Source organism: Bos indicus x Bos taurus, chromosome 11 (genome assembly GCF_003369695.1).
Source record: "Bos indicus x Bos taurus breed Angus x Brahman F1 hybrid chromosome 11, Bos_hybrid_MaternalHap_v2.0, whole genome shotgun sequence".
In the NCBI taxonomy this organism is placed as follows: Eukaryota; Metazoa; Chordata; class Mammalia; order Artiodactyla; family Bovidae; genus Bos; species Bos indicus x Bos taurus.
The window spans coordinates 98,084,063-98,105,143 of record NC_040086.1 but is presented as its reverse complement, the minus strand read 5'-3'; the positions used below and the strand labels follow the sequence as shown (position 1 = coordinate 98,105,143).

The 21,081-nt window shown below is 56.9% G+C and overlaps 1 protein-coding gene and 1 long non-coding RNA gene across 2 annotated transcripts; one reads left to right on the top strand and one right to left on the bottom strand.

Moving 5' to 3' along the window:
- Window positions 1–245: 245 nt before the first annotated feature.
- LOC113901702 lies at window positions 246–3,016 on the top strand. Its single transcript, XR_003513510.1, has 3 exons — window positions 246–369; window positions 1,088–2,490; window positions 2,977–3,016. It is a non-coding gene; the product is annotated as an uncharacterized LOC113901702 (long non-coding RNA).
- Window positions 3,017–6,961: 3,945 nt separating this feature from the next.
- SLC27A4 (solute carrier family 27 member 4) lies at window positions 6,962–20,852 on the bottom strand. The gene is made up of 13 exons (XM_027556426.1): window positions 20,673–20,852; window positions 19,205–19,371; window positions 17,246–17,640; window positions 15,344–15,502; window positions 13,878–13,947; window positions 13,681–13,772; window positions 12,519–12,628; window positions 12,058–12,267; window positions 11,756–11,882; window positions 11,096–11,233; window positions 10,788–10,952; window positions 10,544–10,690; window positions 6,962–7,781 (listed from the first exon to the last, which is right to left on the bottom strand). Exons 2-13 carry the CDS (start codon window positions 19,363–19,365, stop codon window positions 7,624–7,626), a joined length of 1,932 nt encoding a protein of 643 aa, XP_027412227.1. The 5' UTR covers window positions 19,366–19,371; window positions 20,673–20,852; the 3' UTR covers window positions 6,962–7,623.
- Between the last annotated feature and the right edge of the window lie 229 nt (window positions 20,853–21,081).

Here is a 21,081-nt window from a genome sequence, read left to right as displayed (position 1 = left end):
GTGGTGAAAAGGATCGGCAAGGTTCCTGTCTTTAGGGCACTCACAGTCTCGTAGGGGAAACGAATCAAATAAACATACTAATAAGCGTAAAATCTCAAACTGAACAATAATCCGGCATCATAAGAACTTCAGAAAGAAAATGGGCTGCACTGGACTTGGGCTGAGCTCTAAAGCCTGAGTCGAGCTAAGTAGGTGGATATGCGGAGAGAAAATCTGCTAGGAGCATTCCAGCGAGAACGGAAAGTGCAAAGACTCTGGGTAGTAGGACATGCTGGAGCACCAAGAGAAGGTGGAAATTGGGGAGCAGAGGGCCTGATAGGACATGAGGCTAGACATGTAGGCAGGGGCCAAATCATGACTGTGAGCCAGGTAAGAATTTCAGTCTCTTATCCTAAGCAGTGGTAGGCCTTGGAAGGATTTTGGGGTGTGTGTGTGTGTGTGTGTGATTATTAGAACTGTGTTTTAAAATATCCTTCCTGGGACTTCCCTGGCGGTCCAGTGGTTAAGATTCTGTGCTACCACTGCAGGGGGGCGCAGGAATGGGCGCAGGTTTCATCCTTGTTCAGAGAACAAAGATCCCCCATACTACGTGGGGTAGCCTAAATAAATAAATAAGTAAAACATTCTGCTTGGCTGCAGTGAGAACTGGAAGGAATAGGGAAGGAGATAGGGAGACTACTGGAACCTGTTACAAAAGCCCAGGGCAGCTAAACCACACTTCCAAAATTGAACTCATAGTTGGTAGCTTAAGGTAGTGTACCCTGGTGGTTAAGAGTGGATGTAAGGATGTGGTCACCGCTAAGGGCTCAGAGTTCAACTGCCAGCTTTACATCCATGTCCCACCACTTCCCATGTGCGTCTTTGGTTAAATCCTTTAACATCTGTGCCTCAGTTTCCTCGTCTATGCAAATTAAGGTAGTAGCAGCCCCATAGGGTTGTCGTCAGAACTAAACGAGTTCTTGGCACAGTGCCTCGTTTCCTAAAATAGGCTCCCCTGTGTTCCCCATATCAAGGATACCACTGCCATCCACGGAAACAGCTAAGCAAGAAACCTTGGGCATTGTTTTTAATTCTCTCCCATATCCAGGCAGTTACCACGTTTGGGTTCGTCTCCATGCTAAGCTGAGTTTGCAGCCACGTGTTCTTCTACCACCACCATCACCTCTCACCTGCACCTGCTTCTCTGGCCTGCCTGCCTCCCACCTCCCTGCTTCTGATCTGACTTCCTTACACAGTTCAACTCCACAGACAGCTGCGAGTGCCTTCAGTGTATCAGGCACTGTTCCAAAGCACTGGCAAAATGAGGAAAGCATCAGAAAAAGAAAACCCTGTGGCCAATGGGAAGAACCCACCTTCACTGTGCTGTGTGAAACTCAAGTTTCCTGTCTGTAAAGAAGGCTTTGGGACCAAACGATCTCTTAAAGGCCCTTTAAGTAAAAATGTTCTAGGAAATTTACTGATGATCCAGCGGTTAGGACTCAGTACTTTTGCTGCCAAGGGCCTGGGATTCAATTCCTGGTTGGGGAACTAAGGTCATACAAATATATATATGTATAGTAAGTGTTAGTAGCTCAGCTGTGTCTCAGTTGTGACCCCATGGAATGTAGCCCACCAAGCTCCTCTGTCCATGGAATTCCCCAGGCAAGAATACTGGAGTGGGTTGCCATTCCCTTTTCCAGGGAATCTTCCCTACTCAGGGATTGAACCCTGGTCTCCTGCATTGCAGGCAGATTCTTTACCACTGAGCCACTTCACACACACATACACACACACACATACACATATATATTCTAAGATATTTCATTGGCTCCTCCAAGGGCTGAGGTCTAGAAACCTTGCCTGATTCACCTTAGAGCCTTAGCTCATAGTAAGGAGCTTTATACATTGTAGGGGTTTGGTAAGTGCTTGCTGAATTAATGAATGAAGGAATAAGAGAACACATATCAATTCCCTTCTCAGTCTTTCACTGGCTTCTCTTTCCCAACAAGGTAAAGACCTCTGATTTGATGCCACCTTTAGTTAGGCCTTGTAGAGTTGAGTATTTTCTAACTCTGCAGACTGCTGCCTGCTGAGCTGGCATGGGAGAGCTAAGGAGCTTTTGAAAAGCTTCATTCATTTGACAAACATTCATTGAGCACGTATTAAGTGCCAGGCCCAGGGCTGGTGCTGGGAACACAAGAGCGGACTTTTTTAAAAAAACCAAGGGGTCCCTGCTTTCCTGGGGCTGATATTTTGGAAAAGACACATGTGAAAATGGACCACACAGTGCAATCAGTTGTTATGAAGGGGGAACATGGGACCTGTGGGAGGTGAAAGAAGATCCAGTCCAGCCCCAGGGTCAGGCAAGGTTTCCCAAAGGAAGTCACATCTAAGCCCGAGTCCCAGGAAATTATGGGAGGTGGAGGTGGCAGGAGAGGACAGGACAGGGAGGGAGGCCAGAGGTGTTCCTTTTTCCCAGAGAAGTGGAAACCCTTCCCATATCACTTCTAGGTAAGTCAGCCCACTCTGAATGCCTGGCTCTCATACTTAGAAAGTGCTTCCTCTGACTCCAGCCTACTTAACTCAACCTCCTGTTGTGTGCACTCTTTGGGACCCTATAGACCCCTGCCAGGCTCCTCTATCCATGGGATTTCCTAGGCAAGAATACTGGAGTGGGTTGCCATTTCCTCCTTCAGGGGATCTTCCCAACCCAGAGATCGAATCCCCATCTCTTGGGTGTCCTAAATTGGCAGGGGGGATTCTTCACCACCTGGAGGTAAATTCTTGTGCCGCCTGGGAAGCCCTCAGCCTCTTGTGCTCCTGTGACCTTAGTCCTGTCCTATGCTTTCTGACCCTGTGGACAGTAGCCTGCTAGGCTCCTCTGTCCATGGGATTTTACTGGAGTGGGGTGCCATTTCCTTCTTCAGGGGATCTTCCCAACCCAGGGCTCGAACCTGCATCTCCCACTTTGCAGGTGATTCTTTTTTTTTTTTGCAGGCGATTCTTTACTGCTGAGCTACTGGGGAAGCCTCAACCTCCTGAAGAGAAGTGAAGTGAAAGTTGCTCAGTCGTGTCTTTGCAACCCCATGGATTGTAGCCCGCCAGGCTCCTCCTCTGTCCCTGGGGATTCTCCAGGTAAGAATACTGGAGAATTCGTCTGCAGAGGGTCTTCCCGACCCAGGAATCGAACCGGGGTCTCCTGCACTGCAGGCGGATTCTGCACCAGCTGAGGTACCAGGGATGCCCCTCTCAACCGCCTAAGCAATAGCAAAAACCATTTTTTAACGTATTCTTTCAATGAGTAATGACCCCCGACTCTGCACCTGCCAGGTGCTTCACACGCATGACCTGCTTGATTCCTCGCAGGGGCTGTTAGCCTCCATTTTCAAATGTAAAAACTGAGGCTCAGAACCGGTGACTCGTTCATGGACCCCCACATGTCAGCCCTTAACCCCAGGCTGTCGTGCCTTCGGGACCCCTGACCCTCACCGCGTCCTGTTGGGCTCAGCTCACCCAAATGCCTTCCTCTGGGACCCAGGCAGAAGAGGGGCGTGGACCCAACTCCTGTCCCTCCAGCAGGCCAGCCAGCCGGGCATTGGGCTGCATCCCTTCCGAAACTCCGAAGGGAGACAAAGGCGGGGTCTGCGGGGGAGACGAGGGCGCGGGCGCCCCCCTGCCCGCTGCCCTTTGTCTCCCCGCCTGCTCCCCTCGTGCGCCCCGGAGGCTGGGAGGCGCCTCTCACAGGCTTCCTCCTCCCATTCTTGTGCTAATTGGGTGTCAAGCTGAGATCAGTGAGAAAGGAATCCGCCCTGGCTCGGGTTAAACTGCCGCCAAAGACGAGGGCTGAGCCCAGAATATCATTAGGCTGGGAGGAAGCGAGGGCCCCCCTCCTCCAGCAGAGGGGTTGGCCACGCATTCAGGCTCCTTTGAAAGTCGCTTGGTCGCCCCTTCCCTTACCGCCAGCGCCTCAATAGGCCCCTCGGCGGTATTTAACCTTCCCAGGAATTGAAAGTGATATGCCAGCACTGGCCTAGGCAGCCACTTGCCTGTCCAAGGGCGGTAGGACCTCTGGGGATGCTCAAGGCAGGCCTCTGGCAGCCTCCCTGGGCTCAGATTGCAGATGGGAATGCTGAGACTGGGCAGGGCGATGCCTCCCAGCGCTGTTATTCACAGGCCCTGTGGTCTGGAGAGATGGAGCTTCTCTGAGCCTCAGATTCCTCATCTGTGGAATGGGGATAAAATAGCTGCTTTGTGTTACGGATTTAATGATGATGATCAAGTGCCTGGTGTCGCATCCAGCACATAGGAAGCGCTCCACTCCTGGTGGCTGTTAGGTCAAAGGAGTGTGTTTGGGCTTACAGAAGGATTTCCTAGCAGAGCTCGCAGTCCTTCAGGTGTGCAAGGAGTGCCTGCAGTGGATTCACTTTGCATACCCTGCCTGGAATCTTCCCCAGCCCCACCCCTGCGGCCCCACAGGCCTTCTTTCACCTGCGCTGCTCGCCCTTCACCTCCAGACCTTTCGCTGCCCCTTCTGCCTGGGCCATTCTTCCCCCTCCTCTTCTTGAATGACTCTTCCTTGAAAAGCCTGTGGCCATGAAACACAACTTCCTCACCTCCTACCGCGGCCAAGACATGGGGTTAGGGTGCAGCTTAGCACATGCCCTTGGCTTCCTGACTGGCTGCCCCCTCTCCCCAGCCCCCAGACAGTGGGCTCCCCGAGGACAGATCTCACTGTGTACCCCCAACCCTGCCCCTGGCACAGAGGCCTTTTGAATCTGCTCCGCAGATGTGTGGACACAGTACTTTGTAAACTGTGTAGACCGCCAGGCTCCTCTGTCCATGGAAGTCTCCAGGAAAGAAGACTGGAGTGGGTTGCCATTTCCTTCTCCAGGGGATCTTCCCGACCCAGGGATTGAGCCTGTGTCTCGGGTGTCTCCTGCAGGAGCAAGTGGATTCTTTACCAACTGTCACCAACTGGGAAGTCGAAGCGCCGTGTAAAGGTCAGGAAATGCCCAGTAAACAATAACTCTTGTGAATTAACCTCACAAACATGTATCCAGGCACCTGCTGCCGGCACGGGCGATGACTCAGCCACGGTCTGGAAGGCAGCCGGGCTCACCACTCTACTACCATGTGGTACAGCCTTGGTTTGGGGTGAGCAGAGGCAGACGGGGGAGCTGCGAGGCCCAGGGGCCCCCCAGCCCCACCCCTTCTTGGAGGGGCTCGGGAAAGGGGGCTGGTGTGGAAGTGGGAAACTTAGGCCTAGGCTGGGATCTTAACACGGGAAACACATCCTCTTTTCCTTATCACTACCGTGTACCTCAAAGATAACAGCACCAGTTCCTGGGCTAGATCTGCAAGCACAATCTCATTACATGTCCACAGCTGTCCTGGGGCAGGGATTCCTGTTGTGTTTAGCCGCTCAGTCTTGTCCAACTGTTTGCAGCTTCATGGACTGTAGCCCACCAGGCTCCTCCATCCATGGGATTTCCCAGGCAAGAATACTGGAGTGGGTTGCCATTTCTTTTTCCAGGGGCTCTTCCTGACCCACGGATCTCACCCATGTCTCCTGCATTGGCAGGTGGGTTCTTAAACCACTGAGCCACCGGGGAAGCCCACCTAGACCATCATTTATAGGGGAGGACACTGAGGCTCAGCCTGGCAAATGGACTTGAGAGCAGGCCTGAGCAGGAGCTTTTGACCACCATTCCTCTATATTGGGTCTTGGTGACTGTGCTCAACCAAAGGGAAGGAACAGGCACCCCTGGGGGCTCCTTCCCATTGGAGAGCCCTCCCATTGGTGAAGGTTAAAGACACAGAGCTTCACCATCAGTCAAATCCAGCCCCTTGGAAGCCCAATCAAAGGCCCAACACGGAGTCCTCTGGGCTGGGTCCATTGCCTGGGGGTCAAGTGGGGACTCTGTCCCTCCTTCCCGCTTTCCTTGCCTGAGCGCGAAGGGCTGGATCCGATTCTGCAGCACCCACGTGCCCTCTGCTGGTCTACTTGGGCACTGCACCCTTGCCTGCCACTCCCAAATCCCACCAGGTATCACCGCCCAAGGGCCAACTCCAGCTCTGCCGCCCCCTCACTTCCCCCAAGAGTGGCACCAGAACTCCACTGTCTTTCAAAGGTCACCCTCCAACCCCAGGAGGTACCGCAGACTTATCTTGGCCACCTATCACTCAGTCAGCTGCTGGCCTGGGGTGTGGCTCACTGTTGGCTCTACAAGCATGCATGGCATGGAAGCTGCTTTCTGCACCAAGGAGACAGCGGTAAGAGCATGGGGCTGGCATTGCAGTCCCCAGTACTCACTCTGTGACCCCAGTCAAGTGACGGATGGTGCTAAGGGTTAAATAGTGAAGATGAAGCCCTGGGGTGCGTGCCCTGTCTGCAGCCCTGGCTTGGGGTAAACGGTTTCCCCCTCCCCACCCCCCCACCCCCACTTCCCACTGGGCTGAGCACTTCTAGCCTGGGTGTGACTCCAGGGATGGGCTCCAGGGGACAGCTGACCCTCCAGCGGCACTGCAGACTCACCAGCTCTGGGAAGATGGCTCCAGGAAGCCTTCCCAGACTCCACCCGGCTGGCCAGGCCACCCTGCTCTGTCCCCTGAGAGCCCCCAACCCCTTGGGAAAGTGCAGCCCTGGCAGAAGAAACACCATGAGCAGGAGTGTGGATCTGGGACCCTGTGCTGGCCTAGGGCTTCCTCCTCCTGTGGCTCTGAATGGCCCGTTCCTCAGCCTGCCTCCCTTTGGCTCTCTGAACCCTCCTGATTCACAGAGGAGACAGTTACTTGCCCAAGGCCACAAGCTCCTAAGTGACACCTTGCAGGGCTCAGGGGGGAACTGCCCCTCACCTGAGATGTGGGGACCATGGCATCTTACCTGCCATATCCCTTGGTCTAAATGAACGAAGGAATAGGGGAACGATGAATGGGGCACGAGCTGGGGTCCCAGCAGGCTGGGGTGAGTGTGCACACAGGCTCGGGGAGGCAAGGTGGAGTTTATTTGCCCCTGAGTGCCCCACACCCCTTCTCCCCTCACAGCCAGGCCAGGAGGAGATGTGGACAGACTGGCAAAGACAGGCTGCCTGAGGGACAGCCAGGCAGCCACCCAGAGGGTGAGAGGGGTGCCCTGTCTAGGCTGCCTGCTGCAGGATGGTCCCGTTCTGCCTGGCAGGGCTGAGGGACACTCGCGTGGGCCCAGGGCCTGGATCCTCTTCAGATGCCCGATCACCGGCCCTCCCTGCCCACTGTGCTGGCTTCCTGAGTCTGGGGGCTTCTGCCCTCGTCCCATTTACAAGCTGCCTGTTCTCTGCAAAGTGCTTGGAGACCCTCTTATTTCCCCTTGTCCTGACCTGAGACATCACCCCTTGGGCCCAGTCTCAGTCTCAGCCTGAGGCCCAGAGACCCCTACTTGGCCTCGAAGACATAAAGTGGATCTGAAGCTTTCACAGAAAGCCTCAGGGCAGAGCAGGGAGGTGGCAGTGAGTCCCCTGGCAGTTTTGAGGGGTGGGGGTTGGCACCTCGGGGTGGGTGGTGCCAGACTCTGCTTGCTTTGGTCTGGCTTTGCCCAGGACCCCTCCGGGGTGGGAGCTGGGGCTCTAGATCCAGTATCCACTGGCCCTCAGAGGGACTTGGGGCCAGTCACAGCTTCTCCTGGCCCGCCTGGATGCGAGTGTAGGCCTCTTGGTCCAGTGGGACGTAGCGGCCCTTCCGGGCATCCAGGTAGAACAGCTGGTCTTTTACAACTGTTGGGTCAAAGCCCTCCTTCTGCAGTTCTGTCTTCTGTAGCTTGAATGTCCCTGAGGGAGGGAGAAGACAAGTGGGAGAGGGGTCAGAGGGTGTGGGGCAGGGGTCCGAGCTCCAGGAACCCGCCCACCTGGGTTGAGGAGGGGCAGGGAGGAGGGCTGGAGGGAACACAGGTGAGGGGAATCGTGGGAGGAGGGACACAGCCCTTTACAGTCTGCAAAGGCTTCATCCTTTACAGTACGCACCGCTCCTCAGCAGCCCTGGCAAAGGGGAGGGGGCAGAGTTACCCACCCCTCTTTGCAAACAGGAAACTGAGGCCCAAAGAAGGGAAGCTATTTGTCCAGGGCCACGTGCTTGAGTGACAGCGGACTGAGGGCAGGACACAGGCCTTCCCTGAAGGCTCGTTTTAACATGAGCACCCCCAAGGTATAGAAGTAATCTCAGGTAATCTGCACCTCAACCCCAGGGGCCAGGCATAACCATATCCTATGGATTCTGAGATGCACAAGATTTCAGCATGTCTGAAATAGTTCAATTACCATTTTCCCCCTTAATAAATTCTGTATCTTTCACTCAACGGTATTAGCCCCACTAGACAGACGAGAAGATTGAGGCTCAGAGAAGCACAGCTCTGGGCCAACGTTACACAGCTAGTAAGAATTTGAACTCAGGTATGATGGATACCAGAAATGCCTACAGCTTCCTGCCCTGGCTTCTCCTCTGTCATGTCCATCAGCCAATTCTCCCAGCAAGGGCTGGAGTCTTTCTCAACGCCTACTTGAATTTAGACTAGTTTTACAACTTACTCTGACTCAGAGAATGTGGCAGAAGCCACACTGTGGGCGGTCTGGGTGAGTCAAGGGGTGTTGAAGCTTCCATCCTTACCCGCTTGGGGGCGCCTGAGACCAGACTGACCTCTGAAGGATGGAAAGCCATGTGGAACAAAGGGGAACCATCCCAGCAAAGGCCACTTAGACAAGGTCTGTCTAGTCAAAGCTATGGTTTTTCCAGTAGTCATGTATGGATGTGAGAGTTGGACTATACAGAAAGCTGAGCACCGAAGAACTAATGCTTTTGAACTGTGATGTTGGAGAAGACTCTTGAGAGTCCCTTGGACTGCAAAGGAGATTGAACTAGTCCATCCTAAAGGAAATCAGTCCTGAATATTCATTGGAAGGACTGATGCTGAAGCTGAAACTCCAATAAAAAGTTTGGCCACCTGATGTGAAGAACTGACTCCTTAGAAAAGACCCTGATGCTGGGAAAGATTGAACGTGGGAGGAGAAGGGGATGACAGAGGATGAGACGGTTGGATGGCATCACCGACTCAAAGGACATGAGTTTGAATAAACTCTGGGAGTTGGTGATGCACAGGGAGGCCTGGCATGCTGCAGTCCATGGGGCTATAGAGAATTGGACACGACTGAGCGACTGAACTGAACTGAAGTGGGTAAGCACTGGCCACGTGTGGCTATGTAAATTTAAACAAAATTTAACATTCAGTTTCCCCATCACACTAGTTGCATTTCAAGTGCTCAATAGGTATTGGGGGCTGATGGCTGCCGTGTTGGAGAGCGTGGTCAGAGAATGCCACCATCACCGCAGACAGGTATGTGGACACCACTGCAGGGCCAACCAGCTGGGAGCCCCACATGAGGGAGGCCACCTCACACCCAATGGCACTATTTCTTTAAAAACTTTTAAAAAGTTTTTTGGCCACACCCCAAGGCATGTGGGGCCTTAGTTCCCTGATCAGGGATCTAATCCTGTGTATGTGAACCCACACATCCCCTGCACTGCAAGATGGAGTCTTAACCACTGGATAGCTGGGGAAGCTGTCGATGGCACTATTTGATGCTAGGTGGGGCCAACAGAAGAACGCTCAGCTGAACATCACCCCAAATTGCCGACCCACAAATTGTGAGCAACTAAGACACCTGTCTGGACCCCTAAGTAAGCTTGGGGGCTGGCTGTTCTGCAGCAAAGCCTGTCTGAGGCCTAAGGTCCGACAGCCTCCCTGTCCCTCCGGGATGCAGAAGTCACAGCGGCCATCTGGTCCTTGGGGTGCTTGCTGTCTGTCTGGACCCACCGCTTACGCTGCTCTTCTCTCATCTCCCCGTCCCCCGGGGCCATCTGCAGCCCCTCGGACATTGGCGGGCTTTGCAGGACATGAGTCTGACTGGGTCACTACCCTGCTCCAACCCTCCTGTGGCTCCCTCGTGCCCTCCCATCCCACCACACGTTGCTGCCCACCCCTCACTGGCCTCAGCTTCGGGGGCCTCCTTTCAGTCCCCTAGCACTCAAGCACCTCCCTGCCTCAGGGACTCAGCACGGGCTGTTCCCACAGCCCAGGGGGCCTCCCGTCCCCACAGAGTTCTCTCTCTCACTAGGTCTCCCGCTGAACTGGAGCATCCTCAAGGGAGCCTTCCAGTCATCCCCAAGTCACGTTCCCTTTCCTATCAGTTTGACCTGCATTCCACTCTTTTATCTTAGCAATTGCTTATCCTGTGGCTGCCTCCTGCTCTGGAAACTCCCAGGAAGCACACAGGTCCTGCTGGAATTTGTCACCTCTATCCCCAGGGCCCAAGCACAGCGCCTGGAGCAGACTACCACACTCAGTCAGTATTGGTTCCACTAGCAATGGACACACCATCTCTGGAGGCAGTGTCAGCTCACAGCTAGGTCATGTTGCCGACCACCCAGAGAGGCTGCGGGGAAGGGCGAACAACAGCCAGCTGATCTCCCTAGAAGGACCCGGGAAGGGGCCTCGGCCGGCACCCACCCATGATTTGGAGCTGGGGGTCGGGGGACAGACCTGTCTTGTGCAGCTCAGGCAGGAAGCGCAGGAAGATGGGGCGAGCGTACAGCGGCAGCTCCTTCTGCAGGAGCTGGGCTAAGTGCTCCAGGTCACAGCTGCCGGAGGAGCTGGCCACAGCGGCCATGCCGGCCCGGCCCTCGGTCCCTGGGGAAGCGGCAGAGTGGACAGTGAGTGGCTGGCTGGCCACGGCCCTGCTGGCTGCTCCGCACACACGCCCGGCCCCTCCCACCTCTCGGGATACCTGGCACCTCGACGCCGTACACGGCCACGTCGGCCATGTCCAGCAGGCGGCTGAGCGTGCCCTCCACCTCGGTGGTGGACACGTTCTCGCCTTTCCAGCGGAACGTGTCCCCCGTGCGGTCGCGGAAATACACGTAGCCCAGCTCGTCCATCACTAGCACATCACCTAGAGAAAGGAGTTGTGTGAGGCGGGGGGTGGGGGGGCCCAGGGGCTTGGTTGGGGGGAGGTGTTGTCTGAGTGTGGGGCCCTGCAATCCCTTCCCCCCTCCCCAAGGGGCCGCAAAGGCCTCCGGAGGGGTGCCCACCCACCGCTGAGGTAGGCCTGGTCCCCCTTCTTGAAGACATCCCCGGCAATCTTCTTGTCATTGGTGCCCTGGTTCAGGTAGCCATCGAAGCGCCGCAGGGGGTCTTCCTGGATGATGACGCCCACCAGCTGGCCCGGCTCACCTGCGGCCAGGGGAGGCGTGGTCAGGTCCCCCTGGGGTCTCCAAACTAAAATACCCCCAGCAATGCCCCCTTTCTCCCCCAGCCCAGGAGCCCCGAGGGCTGGGAGCTTCTCAGTAACACTTGGTCACTGAACAAATGAAAAGGTGGTCAAGCTCAACGTGGACGGCCTAACTAAAGCCAGCACTCCCCAGGTCCCGCTCTGTTCAGAGGTCTGCATCCTGTACCACACCACCTCCTCAGGACAACCTGAAGGAGGGAACTCAGGCACAGAGCTGGGGAGCTGTGGCGGGCGGGGCCCAGGGTCCACAGCACCAATATGCACGAATGGGCTGATGGGTGGATGGGATGGTGACTGAGTGGATGGATGGATCAAGAAATAAATGCCATGCAGCCCTAAGAGAAGAGCTGACATCTGGCCGCTGATCAGGACGGGACTCCTCACTCACCCAGCCATCCCCGCCCTGTCACCTTCCTAAGCCAGCCCCTCCCACTCTGACCCCGAGTTGCAACCCTCGGGCAGACCTGGCTTGCAGGGAATGCAAAGGCCGTCAGGGCCCCGGATCAGCTCCATGGTGTCCTCGTTGACGCGAACCAGCCGGATGGGGTACACGAAGGACAGGATGCGGCTGTTGAAGCCACAGGCCCCCACCTGCGAAGGCCAAGCCTTGGGCCCGGGCTCTCCCACTACGGGCCTCAAACTGGACAGCCTGGGGGGCTGCGAGCGGGGCTCTGGCTCCTGCAACCGCACTCCATGCCGGAAGCCCGCCCTCCCCTCCACCTCCGTGTCTCCCGTGGGCCCGCTGGGTCCACACCCTGGGCCGCACCTGGCCGTCGAAGTTGCCCAGGCTGCAGTTGCACTCCGTGGCCCCGTAGAACTCGGCCACCTGGGGGATGTGGAAGCGGCTACAGAAGTCGGTCCAGATGCACTGCCGGAGGCCATTGCCGAGTGCCATGCGCACCCGGTGCTGGCCCTCCGCCTCCCGGGGTGGCTGGTTCAGGAGGTAGCGGCACAGTTCGCCGATGTACTGCACGATCTGGGGGTGGGCCTGGCGTGAGTCTGGGCCCTGGAGGCTGCCCTGCCTTCGATGCCCTCCCAAGCCCCCACCCCTCCTATCCCTGGGGCCAGCTGCGCGATCCCTTCCCTCTCTGGGCCTCAGTCTCCCCATCTGAGCAATGGGAGTGCTGCCCCAAGTAAACGGCTGGCTGCCTTCAGCTCAAAGACGGGCATCCCTGAATAGAGCTGGTAGGGGGCACGGGATGCTCCACTATTTCCCTTTTCACTCACCGTGCAATTGTACTTGATACAGTCGTCCCAGAAGCGGGAAGCCGAGAACTTCTTCCGGATCACCACAGTCATGCCGTGGATCAGGCACTGCCCTATCCCCACGATGTTTCCTGAAGGCAGAGGGGGGACCCGGGGGTCAGGGGGACAGAAGCCCTTTCTTTCTAGAGTTTCGTCTTTTTGTTTATTTTGGCCACCAAAGATGTCATTTTATTTTTTTAACTATTTATTTTGCACTGGGGTATAGCTGATTAACCAACAATGTTATGGTTTCAGGTGAAGAGTGAAGGGACTCAGCCATACATATATATGTAACCATTCTCCCCCAGACTCCCCTCCCATCCAGGCTGCCACGTAACACTGAGCAGAGTTCCCTGGGGCTATACAGTACTGAGTGAAGTACGTCAGACAAAGGAGAGATATCGTATACTCCAGAGCCTCCTCTTATATAGTCCAATCCCCTCAAAGACTCTCCCTTTCCCCTGTCCTGCCCTCCAACTCTAACTGGTCACATCTCTCCCCAGTCAGACACCTTCCATGGCTCCCCAGTGCCTATGGGTTCAAGTGCACATTACTCAGTCCCCTGAAGCCTCTGGAGCTGGCCCCAAGCTCCTTTTCCCAAAGCTGTAACACTGCCATTCAGCCAGCTGGAACTGAGCTAGCCTGCCTGGCTTCACATCTGCCTGTATTGGGGGGTGCTTCCTCCAGGAAGCCTTCCTGGAGTTGGGCTCTTCCTTGAGTTGAACTCCTTGCTCCCTGCCCCTCTCCACACTCAATGCCCTTTCTTGCCTGAGAGTTCAGGGTAGGGTTCTCATCATTCAGCCTGCCCCCAACACACTTAAACTCTAAGCACCTTTAAGGGCAGGAACTATATTTAGTCCATCTGTCTTTCTAGAAAGCCCCCAGACCAAGCAGCCAGGCTGTCCACACCCATGGAAATGGACTGAATGGTCAGACCAGCCCAGGTGCCCTGTGGGGCACCACCACACCCACCAATTATGCTGGTGTGCCCACTCTCATCAAGGTCAATGCCCACATCTGGATTTGAACCCAGATTTGACTCCAAAGCTTGTTCTGTTTCTACTGCAACATATAGCCTGCCAGGAAGGGTAGGGCTCTGAAGGCTCAGGGGTGGCTGGGTACCAAGGGGGCGGGCCCAGGCTACCTGCAGAGTGGTAGAGGGGGAGGCAGTCATAGACGATGTCGTCGGGCCGCATGCGGAAGCCGTAGTACACCAGGGCAGCCATCCGGTAATACCTGGGAAGGCAGAGGGCTGAGGGCTCCGTGGGCCCTTGGAAAGGCAGGAGAGGAGCCCCAGGCCCCACCTCCCCAGGTCTCCCCACCAGGGCACCGTCCCCTTACCTGCTGTGCACCACGATGGCAGCTTTGGGCAGCCCGGTGGTGCCTGACGTGTAGATGTAGAAGAGCTTATCTGAGGAAAACAGGTAGGAGCGGGTGTGAGAGGGGCCAGTGCAAGGCTGGGCACAGAGTCAGACATTGGTAGGTGTGTATCACTTAACACCCACTCCCGGCACACCTACTCCCCAGACATCACTACCTGCTCTAATACCTGCACTGACTCCTTCAACACACTCTTCTGAGCCCTCATTCTGTGCCAGGGCCAGGGTGACATCAGTGACTAATATGAGCACAGGCCTTGCCTAGAAGGGAGGTGCCCGCCCAGTGGGACAGGAAGATGAGGCTATTGGAAATGCGAGCACTGCGTGTTGCAAGCACAGGGCCTGCCAAAGGTGGCGGTGGCACTGGACCCAGGCTCCAGGAAGGGGAGGTAGTTCCAGGGAGGGCTTTCTCAGAGGAGCTGATGCCTGCTATGTGGGAGGTATCAGCTGCAGACAGCGGGGCTCAGAGGCAGCTTCTGCACCAGCAACCCTGTCTTTATCCCCCGAGATCTGAGGACCAGGGACAGTCACGTCATGGTCTCTGTGTGAGGCTCAGTCCCACCAGGCTGGAGGTTCCAGGAGGTCAGGCATGCCACAGGGTGACACCACGTGTTATGCAATAACTCGTGTTACAGGGTGACCACGGCATGTCAGCCCAAGGCTGGGCACCAGACTCAACCAGCCAGAGGCCCTGACCTCAAGGAGCTTACAAAAGCACCCAGCACACAAGAGCCACAGATGGCAGAGGTCAAATGGTAATGACCCCAGCTCTCCATGGGACCTTTTCCAGCCTTCAAGCGTAGGTTCAGTTGCCATCCCCAATTTCACGGCTCTGGGAACCAAGGCTCAGAGAGCAGCTCAGGTGTTCAGGGTCACACAAGGGAAGCAGTAGAGCTGGGACATGAACTTGGCCAGGCTCTGAACCTCCTGGCCCCAGGCCATGCGCCAAGCAGTGAGGTCCACAAGGCAGGCTTGTGGAGCGGAGAAGAAGAGAGGCGAGAGGGTCCAGAAGGCTGCCTGGAGGAGGGGGCAGGGGGCAAGTAGCCCAGAGCAGGGGGAGGATCACAACAGGGGCCTGCCCTGGACGGGCGCTGGGTGACTATGAAAGGGGCTCGCCGAGGGCCTGAGCCCAGCCCACACTCGGACAAGGCAGGCTCCTGGGCTTCATGTGCTCCTGCATGCATCGGCCATCAGTGAAGGCTGTTCAAGAACTGCATGTTCAAGAAGTGCCTGCCACTTTCACACATGCCAGCTCACCCAGTCTTCGCAATAAAAGCTGGGGACTGTGGCTCATTTTCCCCGAATGGAAAAGGGATGTGACATGACTCATTCCAGGTCACGTGGCAAGTTTACAGAAGAATCCAGGCCCCGAGGCCCCCGCTCTCTCTTGGCCATCTTTGAACCCTTGTGTGGGGGTGAGGGGCTCACCTACAAAGCCCTTGTTGGGACGGCTGGGCTGGTGCTTGGGGGCATCTTCCAGGAGCGGGTCCAGGTGCTTCGTGCCGGCGGGCACCGTGCTGGGCTCCCAGGGACCGGAGCAGAAGAAGTTGAGCGAGGGGTCCAGGTTGGCATGGATCTCAAGGACAGCTGCAGGGGAAACAAGACAGATCTACAGGCAGGCCAGGGCACTCCTTCCTCCCCCGGCCCTGTGTTCCGGGGACCTCTACTCGTGTCGGGGCTGAGCATGGTGTCAGGGGATGCTGGCTGGGTGTGGCAGAGAGGTGGGTGAAGCGCTTGGGACTTGTTATAAGGAGGATGCTGAGAGAAGCAAGGGCTCCCGCAAGCTGCTGGCTGATCATGTGGCAGGCTCTTTACATGTAGGCTCCTGCTCACATAACTCAGGAAACAGGTACCAGTAACAGCCCATCTTACAGATGGGAACACTGAGGCCCCAAGCACAGCAGGGAGTCACAGCTAGAATGTGCCAGATCTGGGGCTCAAAGCCAGCTCTACCTCACCTCAAGGTTTACGCTTCTATCCACTGTATGATGCTAGTCTATGGGGGACTGGTTAGGAGGGAGGAGTCGGGGGGCGATCAGAGGCTGGCAGCCCTCCAGCCTCTTCAGAGGGTGGTGGCCTTCTCTCAGGCTCCCCTGTGCACTACAGATGTCCAGACACTCAGCGACCGGACCACAGGCCGATCCTGGCCCACTCAGCCATACTTTCTCTTAACTTCTTCCAACCCTCTCACTCTCTCTCTGCTGCCTCCTTCCTCTCCTCGTTTCAGCATCTCCGTAACCTCTTCTGCCCATCAGCCCACAACATTAGCCCATTAGTTACAACAGCGTGGGGAGAGAGAATAGGCACACTGGGGTCAAGCCCAAGGTCAAATCTCGGTTCTGTCACCCACTTAACAGCTGTGTGGCTCTGGGTGAGTGCTTCGTGCCACTCTGAACCTCGGTCTCGTTCTCTGTAAAGCCAAGATGACACTCTCTGCTTTCACCAGGCTTTGTGAAGATTAGAGCTGCTTCTGTGAAGCACCGAGCTCAGCACGTGGTCAGTGCCAGTGCGGAGGCCAATAAACATAAGCTCTGAGGCACAGCAAGGAGAGGCTTCTTGCTCCCATTTTACAGGGCAGGTAGATGAGACCATGTATGGATGTGAGAGCTGGACTATAAAGAAAGCTGAGCACCAAAGAACTGATGTTTTTGAACTGTGGTGTTAGAGAAGATTCTTGAGAGTCCCTTGGACTGCAAGGAGATCCAACCAGTCCATCCTAAAGGAAATCAATACTGAATATTCATTGGAAGGACTGAAGCTGAAGCTGAAGCTCCAATACTTTGGCTACCTGATGCGAAGAACTGACTCACTGGAAAAGACCCTGATGCTGAGAAAGATGGAAGGCGGGAGGAGAAGGGGATGACAGAGGATGAGACGGTTGGATGGCATCACTGACTCGATGGACATGAGTTTGAGTAAGCTCTGGGACTTGGTGATGGACAGGGAGGCCTGGCATGCTGCAGTCCATGGGGTCGCAAAGAGTCAGACAAGACTGACTGAGTGACTGAACTGATTGAGATGAAGCCAAGTGAGTCACAAGAATGGTTACCATCGTGTCTGAGGGCTCACCTAGCATCAGCTGCTTTGTTAATGCTTCACTCTATTAAGCACCTCCCTGAAAACGGTGCTGTGGTGAGGAGACTGCGGCAGAGGACTGCCATCTCCCTGGGTTTCCCGGCTCCCGGGCGTTGTGGGGGAAGAGCCCACACCGTCTGACTCTAGGGCTCATGCCCTTAACCTCTGAGCCACACAGCCTCCCCCAGGGGCTGGAGGTGGGTTGTGACAGTCCCGTGGGACTCCCTGCCTGTCCCTTGCCACTTTAGGGCTCACCTGGGGCCATCTCGCTGCCGAAGACGAGGGCCCGGGCCTGGGAGGAGGTCAGGCAGTGGAGCAATGCGTCCCGCCGGAGGTTGGTGTTGATGAGCGCCGCCTCCACGCCCAGCTTGGCCATGCCCAGCCACAGACCCACAAACTCATTGCGGTTCTCCATGAAGAGGGCGACCACGTCGCCCGAGGCCAGGCCCTGCGCCTGCAGGAAGTTGGCCACGCTGTTTGAGTAGTTGTCCAGCTGCCGGAAGGTCCAGTGCGTGTCTGTGCCCTCGAAGATCAGGGCTGTCTTGTCCGGGTGGCGCTGGACTGTGGCGGCGAACAGGATGGGCACTGTGCGTCGCTCCCGTAGGTACCGTCGGACCTTGGCCTTCACCCTCAGGAGCACGGTGCCGCCGCTGGGGGAGGGGAGGAGGAGCAAGGGAGCCGTGACTGCCGGACTTAGGAGTAGGGGGTCCCAAGACCCTGCTTTGATCGCTTGCGACACCCCTTTCCCAGCACCCGTGTGCGGGGCAGCGTTACCTGAAGTGGCTCACTGATGATGCATGATAACACCGGGCACCCAGGTGATGATTTCCTCCCCACCCGGTACAGAGGAAGACACCAGTGCCCAGCACCTGCCCTGGGCTTCAAGGTGGGACGACGTGGCAGTGCTGACATTTGAACTTTAGTCCCCTCTGACTCCAGAGTTCAACCCCTATTGCCCTCTAAGCTCTGCTCGGAGTCTGCGGCTCTGTCATGGCCTTCCACGACTCCAGGGACCAAGCCAAAGTCCAAACTCCTCGTCTTGGACCTGGCACACCCCCGGATCATCCCTCTCCCCTCACCACTCTGGTAAAAAAGGACAAGCTTGCAATTTGTCCGGTCTCCCTCCCTGTGGGCCCGGCAAGGGTGGGGCTCTGTCCTGCCTCACCATCTTGCTCCTGGGCCCCGGTCGGTGCCAGGCAGGGCATTGATGTTCAACAAATGTTTGTGCAACAAGCTTTTGGCAACATCCCCCTACCTTGTCCTGCCACCTCGGACCCCTGAACTCTCCTGGCTCCCCAGCCTCTCCGCCTTTGCTGCTGCCATGCCCTCCGACTGGCATCCCCTGCTTCCACCTCCTGGATGTGACTCTCAAGCATACCTGCTTCTCCTCTCGGAGGCCTCCTCTGATTTCCCAGGGCCCAGGCCTGAAGCCGTCTCTCTGCTTCACGCCCCCACACCCCTGGGCTGCTACCATCCTTCCTGCGGTGGCCACTCAACACCTCCTTTTGCAATCAGCTCAGATTGACAAACACCGAGCTGCCTGTTCTGGGTGCGGGTCACACTGCTGGGACACTACCATGAGCAAGACAAGACTGCCAGGGGCTCTGCTCACAGGGCCCTGCTAGCCTGCGGGTTTTCTGTGTTCCCTGCCAGTCTCCCTGACCAGTCTGAGCCTGTCCCAGGTCCAGGACTGCCCTGTCCACTCAACCCCACACCCAGAGTCAGCCCAAGGTCTGGCGCAGAGCAGGTGGCAGGCAGGGTTTCTGGTACAGAATATCCTCCTTGTGGACCACACCTGCCCTTCTTTGTGGAGCAGGTTCTTTGTGGGCATGATTCAGGGTCTGCTCCAGAACCCGTGCCAGCTGGAGGACAGGGACTTCCCCATAGGATTCCTCTTCACCCTCTCACAAGCTACAGCATCTTCTCGGGACCCCTTACCAAGGTCTCCTCAACATGCCTGGTGTTCAGTGTATGGACCAGGACCCCAAGTCTGCTCCAGGCCAAGGGGCACCAGGTTAGGGATATTCCCTGGGAAGAGACTTTGACCGTAGCAATGGAGATACCACGTACTATTGCGAGGGGAAGGATGCGGAGCGAAGACTGCTCCTTTGGGGCCCAGGTGCTCTGTGCTGGTAAAGGCCATGTGGTCTGGTTTGGGGAAATTAAACCCAGAAGAGTGTAGGAGACCCAGGAAGGGCTGTTCCAAGTACTCACAAGATATCACGCCTGACAGTCTTGATAAAGATTCGGATGAAGCGCCAGCCGCCAGACCCCAGGTAGAGGAAGAACAGGGAGAGCCCCACTTGGGTCCAGGGCAGTTTCAGCACCAGCCAGGAGAACAGCAGCACCCCCAACAGAGACGCCCCAAGCAGCATCGTGGCCTGTGGGCACAAGGCGGTCAGTGGACCCAAGTGCCTGGGTCCCCTACCTCCTGGCCTGGGCAGCCAGGCCACTGTCGTCTCAGATGGTCACGTGTAGTGAGGTCAGATGGAGTAGGGTAGCTGAGGACTGGGTCCCATCCCAGGACAGTCTGGAAGGGTCAGGCTAGAGGCCTGGACTTGAGGTGAGGAGCTGGGTTGCGGGTCAGAGGCTGGTTCTAGCCTCCCAGTCCCACCTCTGCCTAGGACTCTCTAAATGATCTTGGACAAGTCCCTTTCCCACTTTAGTCCTTAGTCTTCCCCTCTGTGCAATGGGTGTAATGACCATTGGTCTCAGAGGACAGTCTACTAGCCTGACATCTAGGATCCCAACCAAAATGGCTTGGTATTGACTTAAGTACCTCTGGCTTGACTTCCCACTCGAAGACCTAGAGAGTTTCTGTGGATGATAAGGCCAAGCCACAACACCCAGAGAGGCAGCTTCTTGGGAAGGGGCCTTCCTCAGTCCCTGCCCTTAGGCCTGGGAGCACTATGCCTCTGCTGGCCCACAGGGGGCGATGGAGAAAACAGGTAAGAGCCTGGAGGTGCCAGAGAGGGGATCGCCCAGAGGAGAAAGGTATTGAGAGAAAGGAGGCCTTGAAGGCACCCCCACAAACACACTCAGCAAGCCACTCTGATGACTCTTCGGGACCTGGGGCTTAAGGGAAGAGGAACAGCTGGCAGGGCTGAGATTAGGGCTCTCGGACTCTATTCCTAGCACTTTTCAGACCTGCTCAAGGGACAGCAGACTGGGCTGTTTGCCTACAAGCTCTCCTAATCCTGGTGAGGGGCTGAAGGTCACGGCAATGAGGTAGCCTGAGATTCTCCAAGCCAGGATGAAGACATGGTCTGGACCCTTAGACCATCTCCCCTCTCCTCCACACGAAAAGCAAAAACCAGGAGGAGGACTGCACCTGCGCCTCCAACTCCAATGCCAAAGGTTTCCAAGGTCCCCAGAACTGTGGTCTCCCAGAGTCCGTCAGGGCAGAAGGCAAGAACCCGTCCCGAAAGGCTGAGGGTTGTGGACGAGGAAGGAATGGGATGCCCAGATCGCCCGGGGCCGCGATCCCGGGTCACTACGGATCGCACCGGCCCCTAAAAAGCCGGGGTAACAGAGCGCCCGGCAAGGAGACAGAGCAGTAGGGCGCGCCCCGTTTCCCCTTCCCCCCCGTCCCCAGCCCAAGCCGGTACTGCCACCCCCCTCCCCCGGACTCGACCGGGCGCATTCTCTCGCCCGGAGACCCATTGTTCTGGCCCGTGCTTACCTGGCGTCAGCCCCCGCCACGGGGCACCCTGTCCAGATGCGGCCCGCCGGCTGTAGCAGAGTAGGGAACGCGGCGCTCATCAGCCGCTCCTGGGTGCGCGGAGCAGGTTCTCAGCAGCGCTTTGCCGGCTTTGCGCCTCGGCTGGCCCGGGCCATTCGGCCGGCTCCGCCCGCCGCCCGGCCCCGCCCGCCCGCGGCGCTCCTCCCCCGCCCGCCTCCCGCCATCCAAACCGGCTGTGCCGGCCGGCAACACCTCCTCCGGCGCCTTGCCCACGAGCGAGCGAGCTGCAGAACCGGCCGGTGCCGCGCAGCCTCTGAGAGCCCGGCTCCGCCGGATTCAGCCCGCCCCCTACGCGCGCGACGGCCTCGGGCAGGGTGCCGCGCCGCACGCTGGGGATTGTAGTTCGCGC